Source organism: Lissotriton helveticus, chromosome 2_1, assembly GCF_964261635.1.
Source record: "Lissotriton helveticus chromosome 2_1, aLisHel1.1, whole genome shotgun sequence".
Taxonomy (NCBI): Eukaryota; Metazoa; Chordata; class Amphibia; order Caudata; family Salamandridae; genus Lissotriton; species Lissotriton helveticus.
Genome location: NC_136059.1, coordinates 194,982,117 through 194,998,523, shown reverse-complemented (window position 1 = coordinate 194,998,523; position 16,407 = coordinate 194,982,117). Strand labels below are relative to the sequence as shown.

Genomic DNA, 16,407 nt, shown 5'->3' with positions numbered 1-16,407 from the left:
ACACACTCATGAACGCAAAGAATTCAAGGGCGCAATTCAAATAATTATTTTTAAAATCAAACCCTATCCTACTGCACATAAAATGAATAGTACCTATTATGAACACAAACAGGACAGTAGTGTTTGAATAGCAGATACTATTGTAACATGCTGGTAAAATCATAAGGTCTTGCCCCAAGTCAACATTTACAACACCACCCTCCTTCTTTTGTTAACGAAAGTGGACCTTAGCACCAAAGAAAAAAGGCCTAATTCCAGTTTCAAAGATGAGTCACACCTGCATACCTTGTTTCAATAATGTAGTCAAAGTTCATAATAAATAACACTGTCTGCAATCCCTGTATGCACAGGCAAACGAATGATAAGCCAACAAAATGATGATAAAGCCCCTCCCAGTAGCCTTTAGCAAAGGAAAATGATACCATTCTGTATGACTTCTGTCCCATTTCCCTGGTTCGAAGTTCCTTCATGTTCCTAGCTTTTATATCAGATCAGTTCATTGTTTAACTTTTTTCAAAATAAACATTGACAAGAAAAGACAGCACCTGTTCACTTACATTCTGAGTAACATTACTGTAGGAGAGTAGGGTCTGCAATCCTATGATCACCCAGATTTTTGCTTTTTGCTGCACTGGTTTACGACTTTCCCTGGCTGTGGGCCTGCTAATCAGACCCACAGCCTAGCTGTTCTCTCTATCCAAATTGTACTCAGGTACTGAATTGGCACTGGGCCCTCTCCAAGTCCCTGTACCCAGGGCTGAGGTGCACCCAGAAGTCTCCCAGGGGCTGAAGCATGTATTGTGCCACCCCTGGATTGACTAACTAAAACTGACACAACTGGCTGCACGACAGCTGGGGCAAGGTGGTGTACTCACCCTTTGCTTTAGATATAGTATACCTATACCTAACCCTAAAATGGACACACAGATCTCCTATCAGTCACTCCTATGGCAGGCCTTAACAATCCTGAAGGCAGAGTGCTTGGAATCGTGTGAGATGGTGCTCTGGCATGAGCTGAGCCTGTCTGCGGCTTTCGGGATCTATCCCTTAGCCGTTTCCATGATATCGCATACCATATACTCTTAAGTGCATTATAATCCTTGCGGTTATGTGCCAACTCTGGTATCGCTTTATCAAAACATGTCGAGTAAGGTGTCATACGAATTGGAATACTAACCCCTCGCCAATTCTGGCGACGGGGTTAGCATTCCACCCTTCTAGAGGGACACGACATGCATGTAACCTATAACCCGGTTAAAAGTCAGACAGAGCCTTAGCATCCACAAAATGGATGCTGCCACCGAGACACAAGTCTGCCCTCCTGCTGCTGGGAGTCCTCCCAGAGCAGGAGATAAGGACAAAGGGTTTCCTGCCAGGGGCGGTGCCAGCACCGTCCCAGACAGGGTTTTGTGTATTGTAGGTAGGCAGGGCTTTAGAGGAAGGTGACTGCACATGGCACCCCGGTGCTCACTGTGCATAGGCTGGCTGGAACCAGTTCCAGGGTCACTCCAGACCCTGTGCTGGGGAAAAGCCCGCCAAGGAAGTGGGTGTAACCACCCCCCTCCTAGTCCCACCCATAGGGCAGGACTTAGTCGCGTGCCAGCCCCTTTTTACAGGATAAAGGTAGAGACTGGCCCCCTTCCAAATCAGATCATCTTTGAATCCTGAAACTACTTTCTGCGAAAGGAACTCAAGACTTCTTCCTAAGATTTCTCCCTTGTGACTAAGGAGTAGTCACCCTGCATCCGCAGGCACCATCTAAGAACACTGCGGTCTGCTGTAAGTCCTTCCTCCGGAATCCGACTGCCCAGCTCGACGAGAACCGGCTTCCCTGGCACCTCTGACCTCTACCCACCTCTACAGCCCAGCTGAGAACCGTGGGTGCGACGAGACCTCAAGGGACCGGCCATCTGCAAGACTGCACGACTTCTTTCCAGCAAGCCCGCCGAGTAATCTACTGGTGAGTGCTTTGGGGTCCGAGAAGCCCCGACTCTGAGCAGCTCCAGCTCCGAAGTGCAGCCCCCCCAGCATCTCCACGATCTGCGTGGGGCCCTTCTGCTTTCCGCTGCTCACCGCGTTGTTTGGCTACTAGCCCGTTGGCTTGTGGCCTTCCTGACGACGCCCGACGACATTTCTGCTGCTGGTCTGGTTGCTCCAGACTGGCCCTTGCTCCCTTCCAGAAGAGGAGCACCCTGGACCCTCCTGGTCCACTCAAGACGCCATTTTGAGTCCACCGCGTGGGCTTGAATTAGCCAAGGCTTGTTGCCCAATCCTGGGTAACTTCGACGCCAACGACTTCATCCTTCGTGGGACAGCTCGCACCTCCATCCTGGTCGCCGACAACGCCTCCTGGTCCGAGAGACTGCAGAGCCCAGCAGTGCCCACTCACCTGACTGCGGTGACTTCGCCCGGTGCCATCCTGGTGCCCACTTAATCACTGGCTAGTGATTCAAGAACTTGGTCCCCTCTGCTTTCAGGTTTTCTTCTTCCTTGATCCAGGCTTGGATCCATCGAACTTTCCTTCACTGGTCGCCTGCCAGCAACTTCTTCCTTCCAGGCTCCTGGTCCGGCAACGAGATCCCCGACGTCTTTTCAGACCTATGCAGCTGCAGCCCCTGGGCTAGGTAACTTCGGCACTCCGGTGTCCCAGCATAGCCTCACTATCCAAGGGTCAGGATCCACTGTCGTTTTCTCCCTACCAGGTCGGGTTCGCCCGTGAACACTAACTTTGTGAATTCTAGCTTCCATAGACTTTGTCCCGCATCCCGCGTGAGAGTGCACACTCTGCACCCGAGTCCCCTGGGCCTCCTAGTAGTAATCTAACGATTCCCTAGTCCAGTCCTAGCGATTCCAAAGCCTATTAGAACTGTTACTTACCTGCTAGTAATTCGCATTCCACTTTTAGCGTATATGGTTTTTCGTGCCCCTCGGGCATTTGTGTAACGTGCTAACTTAAAAGTATTTTCGTAAGAGTTTTGTTGTGTGCTTAGCTCCCTGTCTCATAAAGAGCCAGGGTAGTCTTGTTATAAATAAATACACTGTTTATTTTCATAACAACTTGTGTGGTGTCCTTTCACTGGGTGTTCAAGGGGTAATGTGATGGTAAAACAGCTGGCTTAACACGCCCTCTAGAGTCTTAGCCTTAGACTGCTCGTATCCATGCTACTAGGATAGCTGGTCTATAAGGTTGACTTACAACCAATCATCAATAAGGGTTGTTTGGACTGATATATAGTGATCACTAGAATAGTGAGCACTGCACATCAGGCCAACTTCTCACATTGGTGAGCAGCGGTTGGGATTTGAGCTTGCTGTTGTTTTACCACACATGCCCTAAGAATATCTGGTGAAAGATCACATAAGTACTAAAGGTACATATAACTTAGCTTAGAATACTCTGAGTTCTACTGAACCAGCTGTTGTAGCTCCTAGGGCCTAGCACACCCTAAACTACAACTCTAGCAAGGGATCAGTAGGCAAACATATAGTGTAGGTAAGTGCACCACTTACACCTCACTAGAAAAGCATGTCGACTCAGGGGGACTCTACTGAGACTCCCCTGGTCAGTGTTGACCCTCCACAGGTCACTTCAAGATATGCAGCTCTCAGTTTTCAGGAGATGAGACAAATCTGTGTCTCCAGGAAACTGAAGCAGGGGTCTAACCCCACCATTCCCTTTCTGATAGGTCTCTTAGAGACATATGATGCCAGAAAGCTCTCTCAGTTACATGAGAGCATGCCAGCCTTAGAGGGAACCTCTGGGGATCCAGACCTCCCCAACACTGATTCAGCAGTTGAGGAGGAGGATCAGGAGGTACTCTCTGGGGATGAGGTAGACAAGGGTCTTGAGGTAGTCAGAAGGCTAACTAGGACCAACTTAGACTTACTTGGGCTAGGATCTGGGGGCCCCCCAGTACTAACCCGAAGTGGGCCTAACCTTGGAGTTAGGAGAGATAGATCTCTTTCTAGGGACTCCAATAGGTCTCTGCACTCTAATGCCTCTTCTCAGGGGAGAAGGAATCCTCCACCGAGGAGATTTACTTCCCCTCAGAGAAAGGAGCATGAGGCTAGGATGAGACAAGCTGAACTGAGGATTGAAAGGGAAGAAATTGCCCTGGCCAAAGAGAAGCTTGCCCTGGCAAGAGAGCAGCAGATGAGTGGGCTAGCTCCCACTGGTGGCAGCAATCTCCCAAGAGATAGAGAGAAGGGTTTAGATACTAAACACCTGACTAAAATAGTGCCCCCTTTAAGCAAGGGGATGACATCCAGAAATGGATGGCTGCTCTGGAGAGGGCCTGCACTGTGCAGAACATTCCCCAGAGTCAGTGGGCAGCTATACTGTGGCTCTCCTTTGATGGTAAAGGTAGAGATAAGCTCCTCACTACAAGAGTGGAGGATGCTAACAATTACCAGGTCCTGAAGAATACACTGGTTGATGGGTTTGGTTTAACCACTGAGCAGTACAGGTTGCTGTTCAGAGACACCCAGAAAACTCAGTCTCAGGACTGGTCTGATTTTGTGGATTGTGCCACTAAGGCTTTGGAGGGCTGGTTGCTGGGTAGCAAGGTTACAGATTACACAGGATTGTATAATCTAATGATGAGAGAACAAATTTTGAACAATTGTCAGAACCAGTTGCTGCACCAGCACCTTGTTGATTCAGATCTGACCTCTCCCCAAGAATTGGGAAAGAAGGCAGACAAATGGGTCAGGACAAGGATCAAGCAGAACCAGAACCAGAACCAGGGTGGTCAGAAGAAAGCAGACCAGAAGGGTAATGTTAAGAATGAGCAAAATGACCAGAAGTCTTCACCAGGTCCCCAACAAACCAAAGAGGGTGGGGGTCAGGCTTCCCAGAAGAAGAAGACTCAAGAAGGCCAGTCAAAAAGGTGGTGCCAGTACTGCAAAAGTAAATCTCACTGGTTTAGTGAGTGCACCAAAAGAGGAGGACAAACTCCTGCCACTACAGCTCCTAAAGCAACTGCACCCCCTAGTACAGTCAGTAGTGGTAGTGTCACTCCCAAGGCATTAGTTGGGTTAACCTTGGGTACTGAGGGGTCTGACAACTTAGTTGGCACACTCACTCAGGCTGTCCTTGTCTGTACAGGGGATATGGATATGTCCCCTGAAATAAGTCCCAATACCTTGGGCAAATACAGGCAGACGCCTTTGATTAATGGCAAAATGGCTCAGGCCTATAGGGACACTTGTGCCAGTGTCACCATGGTGACACCTAACTTTGTGGACCCTGGACAGATCATGCCAGGTACTGATTTCCTGGTGACCAATGCCAGCAATGTCACTACTAGTCATAGTGTGGCAATTGTAGCTTTCTCCTGGGGTGGAGTGAAGGGACAAAAGAAAGTTGTAGTCAGTTCAGACCTCCCAGTTGATTGTTTGTTGGGCAATGATTTGGAGTCATCACAATGGTCAGAAGTGGAGCAGAGGACTCACATGGAGATGTTAGGCTTGCCAGCACATGTGCTTGCTGTGACTAGGTCACAGGCCAGAAGATGCCCCACTGAACAGGTGCTGGATCCTGAAATTATGGACCAGACACCTCCCAAGAAGAAGAGCAGTAAGGGTAAGGCTTTGCCTTCCCCCTTGCCCCAGGTTGAGGATCAAGTCTCTGAGGAGGCTGATCTAGAAGAGCTGAGGGAAACTGAGCCTAAAGAGCTTGAACTTGATCAAGTTGAGTTTCTGGGCTCAGGGGGACCCTCCAGAGCAGACCTGGGGAAGGAACAGTTGAGCTGCCCTTCCCTTGAACCCCTCAGACAGCAGGCTGCTGCTGAGGCTGCAGGGAATGCCACAGGTGCCCACAGGGTATACTGGGAAGATGGACTCCTGTACTCTGAGTCAAGAGACCCCAAGCCTGGTGCAACCAGGAGGCTGGTCATCCCCTTGTCTCTGAGAGGTTTCCTTCTCACCTTGGCCCATGAGATTCCCCTTGCAGGTCATTTAGGTCAGACAAAGACTTGGGACAGGCTTGTCTCACACTTTCACTGGCCCCATATGAATGAGAATACCAAGGAGTTTTGTCGCTCATGTGTCACTTGCCAAGCCAGTGGTAAGTCAGGTGGCACAACAAAGGCCCCCCTCATACCACTACCTGTGGTGGGGGTTCCCTTTGAAAGAGTGGGGATTGACATTGTTGGTCCAATGGAACCCCAGACAGCATCAGGACACAAGTTTATACTGGTGGTGGTGGACCATGCCACCAGGTATCCTGAGGCTATTCCCCTTAGGACCACTACAGCCCCTGTAGTGGCAAGAGCCCTAGTTGGAGTGTTCTCCAGAGTGGGTTTCCCTAAGGAGGTCGTTTCTGACAGAGGTACAAACTTCATGTCAGGATATCTGACTGCCATGTGGAAAGAGTGTGGTGTGAACTACAAGTTCACCACACCCTATCATCCACAATGCAATGGGCTTGTTGAGAGATTCAACAGGACCCTGAAAGGGATGATTCATGGACTACCTGAACCTCTTAGGAGAAGATGGGATGTCCTGATCCCCTGCCTCTTGTTTGCTTACAGAGAGGTCCCACAGAAGGGGGTTGGCTACAGCCCTTTTGAGCTTCTGTATGGGCATCCTGTAAGGGGACCCCTGTGTTTGGTGAAGGAAGGATGGGAGAGACCTCTCAAAAAGCCTGCAACCAACATAGTGGACTATGTACTTGGTCTCCGCTCCAGGATGGCTGAGTATATGGAAAAGGCATCTAAAAACCTTGAGGCCAGCCAGGAACTTCAAAAAGCTTGGCATGACCAAAAGGCTGTACTGACTGTGTACCAGCCAGGACAGAAGGTGTGGGTGCTGGAGCCAGTGGCCCCAGCAGCTCTGAAAGACAAATGGTCTGGGCCCCACACCATCATTGAGCAAAAGGGAGAGGTTACCTACTTGGTGGACCTTGGAACTCCCAGGAGCCCTCTCAGAGTGCTCCATGTTAACAGGCTCAAGGCATATGTTGACAGGAAGGACATGAGCTTGCTCATGGCCACAGATGAGGGACAGGAGGAAGAGAGTGACCCTCTCCCAGACCTGCTCACTCAGAATCCTGATGATGGGTCAGTTGATGGTGTTGTCTTTTGTGGCAGCCTCACTGAACATCAGCAACAGGATTGCAGGCAAGTTCTGCAATCCTTTCGACATATGTTCTCTCTGACACCCAGCCAAACTGATTGGTGTACCCATGATGTTGACACTGGAGACAGTCTGCCTGTCAAGAGTAAAATCTACAGACAGCCTGATCATGTTAGAGACTGCATCAAAACTGAAGTGCAAAAGATGTTGGAACTGGGAGTCATTGAGCCCTCAGATAGCCCTTGGGCTAGCCCAGTAGTTCTAGTGACAAAGCCTCACACCCAGGGTGGTAAGAGAGAGATGAGGTTTTGCGTAGACTACAGAGGCCTCAATGCAGTCACTAAGACTGATGCCCACCCAATACCAAGAGCAGATGAGCTTATAGATAGATTGGCTTCTGCCAACTTCTTAAGCACATTTGATTTGACAGCTGGGTATTGGCAAATCAGGTTAGCTGAGGAAGCCAAACCCAAGACAGCATTTTCTACCCCTGGAGGGCATTATCAATTTGTGGTAATGCCCTTTGGACTGAAAAATGCACCTGCCACCTTCCAAAGGTTGGTGAATCAAGTCCTCACTGGGCTGGATGACTTCTGTGCAGCTTATCTTGACGATATTGCTGTCTTTAGCTCCACCTGGGAGGATCACCTGGTCCACCTGAGGAAAGTGTTAGAGGCCCTGCAAAAGGCAGGCCTCACTATCAAGGCCACAAAGTGCCAGATAGGGCAGTCACAGGTTGTATACCTGGGCCACCTTGTAGGTGGAGGCCAGGTTCAGCCACTGGAGAGTAAGATACAGGCCATCAAGGACTGGACTCCTCCAATCACCCAGACTCAGGTTCGAGCTTTCTTGGGCCTGACTGGGTACTATAGGAAGTTTGTCAGAAATTATGGGTCCATAGTGACCCCCCTTAATGACCTGACAAGCAAGAAGATGCCAAAGAAAGTTCAGTGGACAGCAAGCTGTCAGAAAGCATTCAATGACCTAAAGCAGGCCATGTGCACAGCACCTATCCTCAAGAGTCCAGATTACTCCAAGCCATTCATTGTCCAAACAGATGCTTCTGAGTTGGGTGTGGGAGCTGTTCTGTCTCAACTGAATTTTGATGGTAATGATCAGCCTATTGCTTTCATTAGTAGAAGGTTGACACCCAGAGAGAAAAATTGGTCAGCTATTGAGAGGGAGGCCTTTGCTGTGGTCTGGGCCCTGAAGAAGCTGAGGGCCTACTTGTTTGGCACTCACTTCACCATTCAGACAGACCATAAGCCCCTCTTGTGGCTAAATCAGATGAAGGGTGAAAACCCCAAACTGCTTAGGTGGTCCATTTCCCTACAGGGGATGGATTTTACAGTGGAGCATAGACCTGGGACTGATCACAGCAATGCTGATGGGCTCTCCAGGTATTTCCACTTAGAGCAAGAAGACTCACCTGGTCAAGGTTAGTTTATTGTCCCAAAGTTTGGGGGGGGGTCATGTAGGAGAGTAGGGTCTGCAATCCTATGATCACCCAGATTTTTGCTTTTTGCTGCACTGGTTTACGACTTTCCCTGGCTGTGGGCCTGCTAATCAGACCCACAGCCTAGCTGTTCTCTCTATCCAAATTGTACTCAGGTACTGAATTGGCACTGGGCCCTCTCCAAGTCCCTGTACCCAGGGCTGAGGTGCACCCAGAAGTCTCCCAGGGGCTGAAGCATGTATTGTGCCACCCCTGGATTGACTAACTAAAACTGACACAACTGGCTGCACGACAGCTGGGGCAAGGTGGTGTACTCACCCTTTGCTTTAGATATAGTATACCTATACCTAACCCTAAAATGGACACACAGATCTCCTATCAGTCACTCCTATGGCAGGCCTTAACAATCCTGAAGGCAGAGTGCTTGGAATCGTGTGAGATGGTGCTCTGGCATGAGCTGAGCCTGTCTGCGGCTTTCAGGATCTATCCCTTAGCCGTTTCCATGATATCGCATACCATATACTCTTAAGTGCATTATAATCCTCGCGGTTATGTGCCAACTCTGGTATCGCTTTATCAAAACATGTCGAGTAAGGTGTCATACGAATTGGAATACTAACCCCTCGCCAATTCTGGCGACGGGGTTAGCATTCCACCCTTCTAGAGGGACACGACATGCATGTAACCTATAACCCGGTTAAAAGTCAGACAGAGCCTTAGCATCCACAAAATGGATGCTGCCACCGAGACACAAGTCTGCCCTCCTGCTGCTGGGAGTCCTCCCAGAGCAGGAGAAAAGGACAAAGGGTTTCCTGCCAGGGGCGGTGCCAGCACCGTCCCAGACAGGGTTTTGTGTATTGTAGGTAGGCAGGGCTTTAGAGGAAGGTGACTGCACGTGGCACCCCGGTGCTCACTGTGCATAGGCTGGCTGGAACCAGTTCCAGGGTCACTCCAGACCCTGTGCTGGGGAAAAGCCCGCCAAGGAAGTGGGTGTAACCACCCCCCTCCTAGTCCCACCCATAGGGCAGGACTTAGTCGCGTGCCAGCCCCTTTTTACAGGATAAAGGTAGAGACTGGCCCCCTTCCAAATCAGATCATCTTTGAATCCTGAAACTACTTTCTGCGAAAGGAACTCAAGACTTCTTCCTAAGATTTCTCCCTTGTGACTAAGGAGTAGTCACCCTGCATCCGCAGGCACCATCTAAGAACACTGCGGTCTGCTGTAAGTCCTTCCTCCGGAATCCGACTGCCCAGCTCGACGAGAACCGGCTTCCCTGGCACCTCTGACCTCTACCCACCTCTACAGCCCAGCTGAGAACCGTGGGTGCGACGAGACCTCAAGGGACCGGCCATCTGCAAGACTGCACGACTTCTTTCCAGCAAGCCCGCCGAGTAATCTACTGGTGAGTGCTTTGGGGTCCGAGAAGCCCCGACTCTGAGCAGCTCCAGCTCCGAAGTGCAGCCCCCCCAGCATCTCCACGATCTGCGTGGGGCCCTTCTGCTTTCCGCTGCTCACCGCGTTGTTTGGCTACTAGCCCGTTGGCTTGTGGCCTTCCTGACGATGCCCGACGACATTTCTGCTGCTGGTCTGGTTGCTCCAGACTGGCCCTTGCTCCCTTCCAGAAGAGGAGCACCCTGGACCCTCCTGGTCCACTCAAGACGCCATTTTGAGTCCACCGCGTGGGCTTGAATTAGCCAAGGCTTGTTGCCCAATCCTGGGTAACTTCGACGCCAACGACTTCATCCTTCGTGGGACAGCTCGCACCTCCATCCTGGTCGCCGACAACGCCTCCTGGTCCGAGAGACTGCAGAGCCCAGCAGTGCCCACTCACCTGACTGCGGTGACTTCGCCCGGTGCCATCCTGGTGCCCACTTAATCACTGGCTAGTGATTCAAGAACTTGGTCCCCTCTGCTTTCAGGTTTTCTTCTTCCTTGATCCAGGCTTGGATCCATCGAACTTTCCTTCACTGGTCGCCTGCCAGCAACTTCTTCCTTCCAGGCTCCTGGTCCGGCAACGAGATCCCCGACGTCTTTTCAGACCTATGCAGCTGCAGCCCCTGGGCTAGGTAACTTCGGCACTCCGGTGTCCCAGCATAGCCTCACTATCCAAGGGTCAGGATCCACTGTCGTTTTCTCCCTACCAGGTCGGGTTCGCCCGTGAACACTAACTTTGTGAATTCTAGCTTCCATAGACTTTGTCCCGCATCCCGCGTGAGAGTGCACACTCTGCACCCGAGTCCCCTGGGCCTCCTAGTAGTAATCTAACGATTCCCTAGTCCAGTCCTAGCGATTCCAAAGCCTATTAGAACTGTTACTTACCTGCTAGTAATTCGCATTCCACTTTTAGCGTATATGGTTTTTCGTGCCCCTCGGGCATTTGTGTAACGTGCTAACTTAAAAGTATTTTCGTAAGAGTTTTGTTGTGTGCTTAGCTCCCTGTCTCATAAAGAGCCAGGGTAGTCTTGTTATAAATAAATACACTGTTTATTTTCATAACAACTTGTGTGGTGTCCTTTCACTGGGTGTTCAAGGGGTAATGTGATGGTAAAACAGCTGGCTTAACACGCCCTCTAGAGTCTTAGCCTTAGACTGCTCGTATCCATGCTACTAGGATAGCTGGTCTATAAGGTTGACTTACAACCAATCATCAATAAGGGTTGTTTGGACTGATATATAGTGATCACTAGAATAGTGAGCACTGCACATCAGGCCAACTTCTCACAATTACCCTTTGTTTAGAAAGCAATACACATAAGTGAAGTTATCAGGTTCCATGACACTTTTGGTCTTCATTTTAAACAATCACCATAACAGAGACTCTGATTCATACAAACCAACAGGAATATACCCTATTCAAGCCGACTTGATTATCATGTTGTAATGAATAATGACATTCATTTATTTACACTATGTTTCAATGGTCACATCTAATCAACTAAAATATGTAATCCCAGAAGAGGGTGCCCAAGTTGTAAATAAACAGAATATTGATAACATGATCCTTCCAAAAGTAGCTTTAGTACAGCTAACCCATGCCTGCTGTGACTGGGCCAGTGTTTTTGAAGACACGGGCTTTCATAATTGATCTATGTTCGTTCCTGCGCATGCATATCCGGTGAGTGGTGTAAGAATGCATGCCCATGCAAATCCATGAGACACAATCTGAGACCCTGGACACATCTGTTGGACCATCGGGTCTACATTCCTTCGCATACCTGCTTCAGGAACATTTTGGTGTTCCTTTTGCCAGTTACTCTGTGCCATGCTAGCTCGGATCCTTCTCAGAACATTGTTAGAACTTGTATTAAATGTGTTTGTGAAGGTACTAGGCATGGAATACAGAACACTCAACGAATTTTACTTGCATGATTGTTGTTTTGGTGCAGGCTTCCTTTCAAATGTAACAATATGGGATGCAAAATAAAAACAAATAGTATTTTTCTAGATGCGCGACATCTGAGTGAAGAGCACATCTGGAAACCGATTATGGTACCACACTGTTCTTCATATTTTAATATTTCTAATAACATTATTTGCCGTGCTCTTTCTGGTCACGTTAGTGGGACATTTATTAACAACCTGAGGTACTGCATTTTTTCTCTTCCTTCGGAGGTACATCTGGTAACAACTTGTGGTATTGCACCTGGTACTACTGGCAGTGTGAGGAGGAAGGACCACATAATGACATCTCTGTTGGGGAAGGCCTAGGATGGGGGTTGTGTCATAAACATAAAGTATGTCATTTACATATTAAAATAGCTTATTGTATTATTAACACGTGTTGATATGTTTGTGGATGAAATGTGAAAGTACTCAGTTGTGGTACCGGGTATGTACTGAAGATTAGCGAGTGATGGTAAGCATATCAGCATGCATTCACCATTACTGGATCTTTGCCAGATCCCATGTAGTACTTGTGTAAATGTTACAAATTTTGGGTCCCATTCCTAGCATTGCGAAAACGGGTTAGTACTTACTGTACCTGGTGTATACAGATTCCTGCAGATTGGAATATTAGTAGGAGCTGGAAATACATACCGAGTCTAAGTTCTGCAAATATGAATCACAAACCATTGATGTTCTTCGTACTATTTACAGCATGTTTCAACACTTTTCCAACTATTTCCACATAGACAGTCTTGTCACGAAATGTGTCCACGAAAAATTGTGGATATCCAGTAAAAAAAAATTGGAACCTCAGTTTGTGCACAAACTGCTGAGCGTGCACGATTTGGGATCAGTTTACTACTGGGATTAAGGCCAACAGATTCCATGTGGATAACTGTATCCCATATGAAGACCTAGTATGGATCCAGCTTTGGTGGACCAGATTAGGCACCACTCAGAAGAAGTCTGGCAACCGCTGCAGGTGGCATTCTATACAACTGCCTAGGTTACTTTTCTGCGGCATCAGGCATGCCCTCTTGTAGTATCGACATGTAACTAACTTCAATAAATCATCTTAAACTACATCCTATCTGTGTGGACCTCATTACCACACCTCTCCAATCTCCTTCCTTGCAGGCAACCACTATATTTTCATTTACACAACTAATTGCGCATATTTGTTTCAATACAAATTCTCTCACAGTACGAACTCTATAAAGACATTAAAAAGTTTATAATCACCAGAGACCACAACTAAACACACCAGAAACATGGACAGGGTTTCTCTTTTGCACCCATTATGATTAGTACTTGTATTAAACTACCCGTTAGTTATAAAATTTCTCCTACACTCATTGCTTAATTCATCTCTCTGGCCAGCTGCTTATATCTAGTTTACTTTGTGGATTTCCTCTATAGCAACAACAGTAACCCTAAAGTCAAAAGGAAGTGGAAGGCATATCCAAATGGGCAACTGGAGACACCAAGAAAAGTCTCCAAAGACAACCCACGCTTATAATTTAGAGATTTGTTTTTCACTAATAAAACCAGACATATTTAAGATCTTGGGCTGATACTCAATTACAAAAGTAAATCAGCACCTGGAGGGTTATGAACCAGATGAAGATTCCCTAATTTCTGGAAGTCATGAACAGTTTCCAGGTTATGACTGGAGTCCTGTGTGGCAGCACAGCAACAGTGCCCCAACCCTAATGCTAGCTAGGAAAAAAGGTGCCCCATTTCCTGGTAAAGAAATAAAAGATGGTCATAATTTGGGAACAAGGGGGACGCGTACATCTATGGACCATAGCTAGGGTGACCAGGCGTCACGGTTTTTCCCGGACGGTCCCGGGTTTTCACTTGCTGTCCCAGCAAATTTCAGGAAATGTAGCTTCTGTCCGGGAGGTACTTTTTTATATTGTACAAAGCTGGGATACTTAGCAGTTGTTTCAAGAAAACAATGTAATTAACAGGCAAGCTACTGGGTTTAAACATTGAATTGTATGTATGTTCTAACTGCCTGTTCTGTAATTCTCTGCTGAGGAGCGCTGTCATTATGTGCGCTTGCTTGAAGTAAAACTGAAGTCCTTCTATTTTCGTGAAATGTCCCGGTTTTTGGCTTTAAAATTCTGGCCACCCCAACCATAGCACCTGCTGGCCCTTTGATAGGTACGCCCCTTAACCTTCGACTGTCACAGGTCTCTTGGCAAACTCCTGAAACTTTTGTGAAGCCGAAATTGCATCAAAGCTAACGGCGCGTGTGCAATTGAACAAAGTGCACATTGCTCATTAGAACAGGTCATCACATTTCTTCAATGGCATTGTACCGCCCCTACCCAGGGATGTATTTTTCCTCGTTTAGAAACCCCTTCATCTACACCCCCACCAATTTCCCATTACCAATCTGGAAATGGAATTACGTCAACCCTTGCCAGTGTACTCTCAAGTTTATTAGCAACACTTTTTGGGCTTTGGTGCATCAGAAAAACAGATACAGAAAATGTACATAAAATGGAACAAATACGTTAAAACCAAAGGAAAAAAGTTATTACTATAAACATAACAGGGTAAAACTTCTAGAGGATGAAAGGGTGATAAGGAAGGAAATAGAAAAAGTAGGAAAAACAAGGGAAACAGAAAATAAGAATAAACGCAGAAGGGATTTCCAGGCTTTGTAGACGAGCTACTTTGATTATGTATTTTTGCTTTCCCAGGGGCATTTTAGGAGTATAATCGTACCCTTTTTCAGAGTGGGAATGGGTTTGGTAAGGAAGTTGAGTAAGACTGTGGGTGTTAAACTTACAGGGTATGCCCATTCTGTGTAAAGGCCACCCCATTGCCTGGTGGCAAATTGATCACACTAATTTCCTGTGAGTAAATCAATTTATGAGAGGAAAAACAACTTTTATGAAAAAGAAAGTGTGTTTGCACTTGTAAATATGGCTATTTGGGCAGGCAAGCCTGACTTAGAATCACAATGCCTGTGAGAACCGGTCCTGTACAAAAACCCTTTGGTGGGGGTTAACTCCACATCAAATGCATCAGATCAACAGCCTTCGGCTGATAGTAACAGTGCAGGTTTCTGTGCACAGACGTTTTCTCAGGGATCAGTGTACTGTCACGGGGTGTTTATGAGGAGTTACTTACAAAGCCTACAGCTTGCATCCTCAGTGGCTTTGACAACTTACACTAATTCAGCTCCACGCCGTCTATCTCCCGTGCTCGGGGAGCCACTTTCAGCTATGTGTTTGCCATCGGTCCATATCTACATCAGGCCTCTATAATTCCCGCCATGCCTTTTATTCATATTTAGCAGCATTGGGCCAAAAATAACTTAATGTTGGATGCCTCCCACCTGAAATTGCCTCTGGTTCAATAGAAAGTACATTCTCCCACCTAGATTCACATGTATGGCAAAGCCTATACTAAGCCATTTTTACCGTTTCTGCCAATAACAAGTTCTGGGACTTGCAGTTTTCCTTTCCCCCAACATGTTGTGGGCCTACAAGTCCCAGCATGCACTGTTCTGCTGAATGTAAAACCAGTACTAGATCTAGGTGTTGCATAATACACGTGGAAACATTCTGATCCTTTCAGGGTCGGGCTGCTTCCTTGCTCCAGGCTATCACAGGCACTGTGGTTCCAGTTCTGGGCTTTCATCTACAAAGCATTGTTAGTGTAAATAGTTCAAACAAAGCAAACCAGGGCTACAACTCGCTGAATGCATTTGGTTGTCACACAAAAGCCCACAGTTGATGGAGACCCAGGGTGGTGTGAGCCTGATTTTGCAATTAACATGCTTTGCGAATAACGGTACTCAACGTTTGCTGATTCAACCATGAGTAGCTGATCCAGTCCAGGTTATTTTCTTTTCATTCTGGGACTAGTAGTCCTATGTCTCCCACGCTAAAATCGGGACCTGATAAACTCTAGCGCTGGGGAATGGGCTCTGCAGGTAAACTTTTCAAGGCTTACTTTGCTGCAACACTTGCTTACCTTGCAGCCAGAGCAGGAGGCTCAGGCAGCCCAGACTCCACGGGAAACGCTCCATTCTGCTCCTTGGCAACGCGTGGTGGGCAAAGAATGTCACCGAGAGAGGAAGGTGGTCTCCGGGCAGCCGGCCATCTGCGGCCAAACACAGAGGTAACAAAACAAACAATCCGAGGCGCCCAAGAGCCCCTGGGAGTCCCGGGAGCCGGGTCCGAAGAGGCGCAGTCTGCTAGTTTACACCCGACATTTCCAGTCAGAGCGGGGCAGTGATGGATGGAGAAGCCGCAGAGTGTGCGCCCGAAGGATAGTCCAAGAGCGGCTCGTGAAAGAGGATGCGGGGGGCTGGCTGACGGGGCAGTCAGGAAGAGGTACCAGCGCGCCGAGCAGAGAGCAGCTGCAGCCAGTTAGAGGCTGCGGGGAGGGAATGCTAATGGCCGGTGGGCTGTCTGGGTGAGGGAGGGAGCGGGGGTTAGAGCACTGATGTAGAGAGGGACCG

The 16,407-nt window shown here is 48.1% G+C and overlaps 1 protein-coding gene across 1 annotated transcript in view; it reads right to left on the bottom strand.

Moving 5' to 3' along the window:
- Window positions 1–16,164, bottom strand: part of LOC144817846 (uncharacterized) — a 239,179-nt gene extending 223,015 nt beyond the window's left edge. Inside the window, exon 1 of the mRNA XM_078674707.1 lies at window positions 15,918–16,164. Within this exon, the coding sequence (XP_078530833.1) occupies window positions 15,918–15,972 (55 nt within the window). The 5' untranslated portion in view covers window positions 15,973–16,164. The remainder of the gene's footprint in view (window positions 1–15,917) is intronic.
- Between the last annotated feature and the right edge of the window lie 243 nt (window positions 16,165–16,407).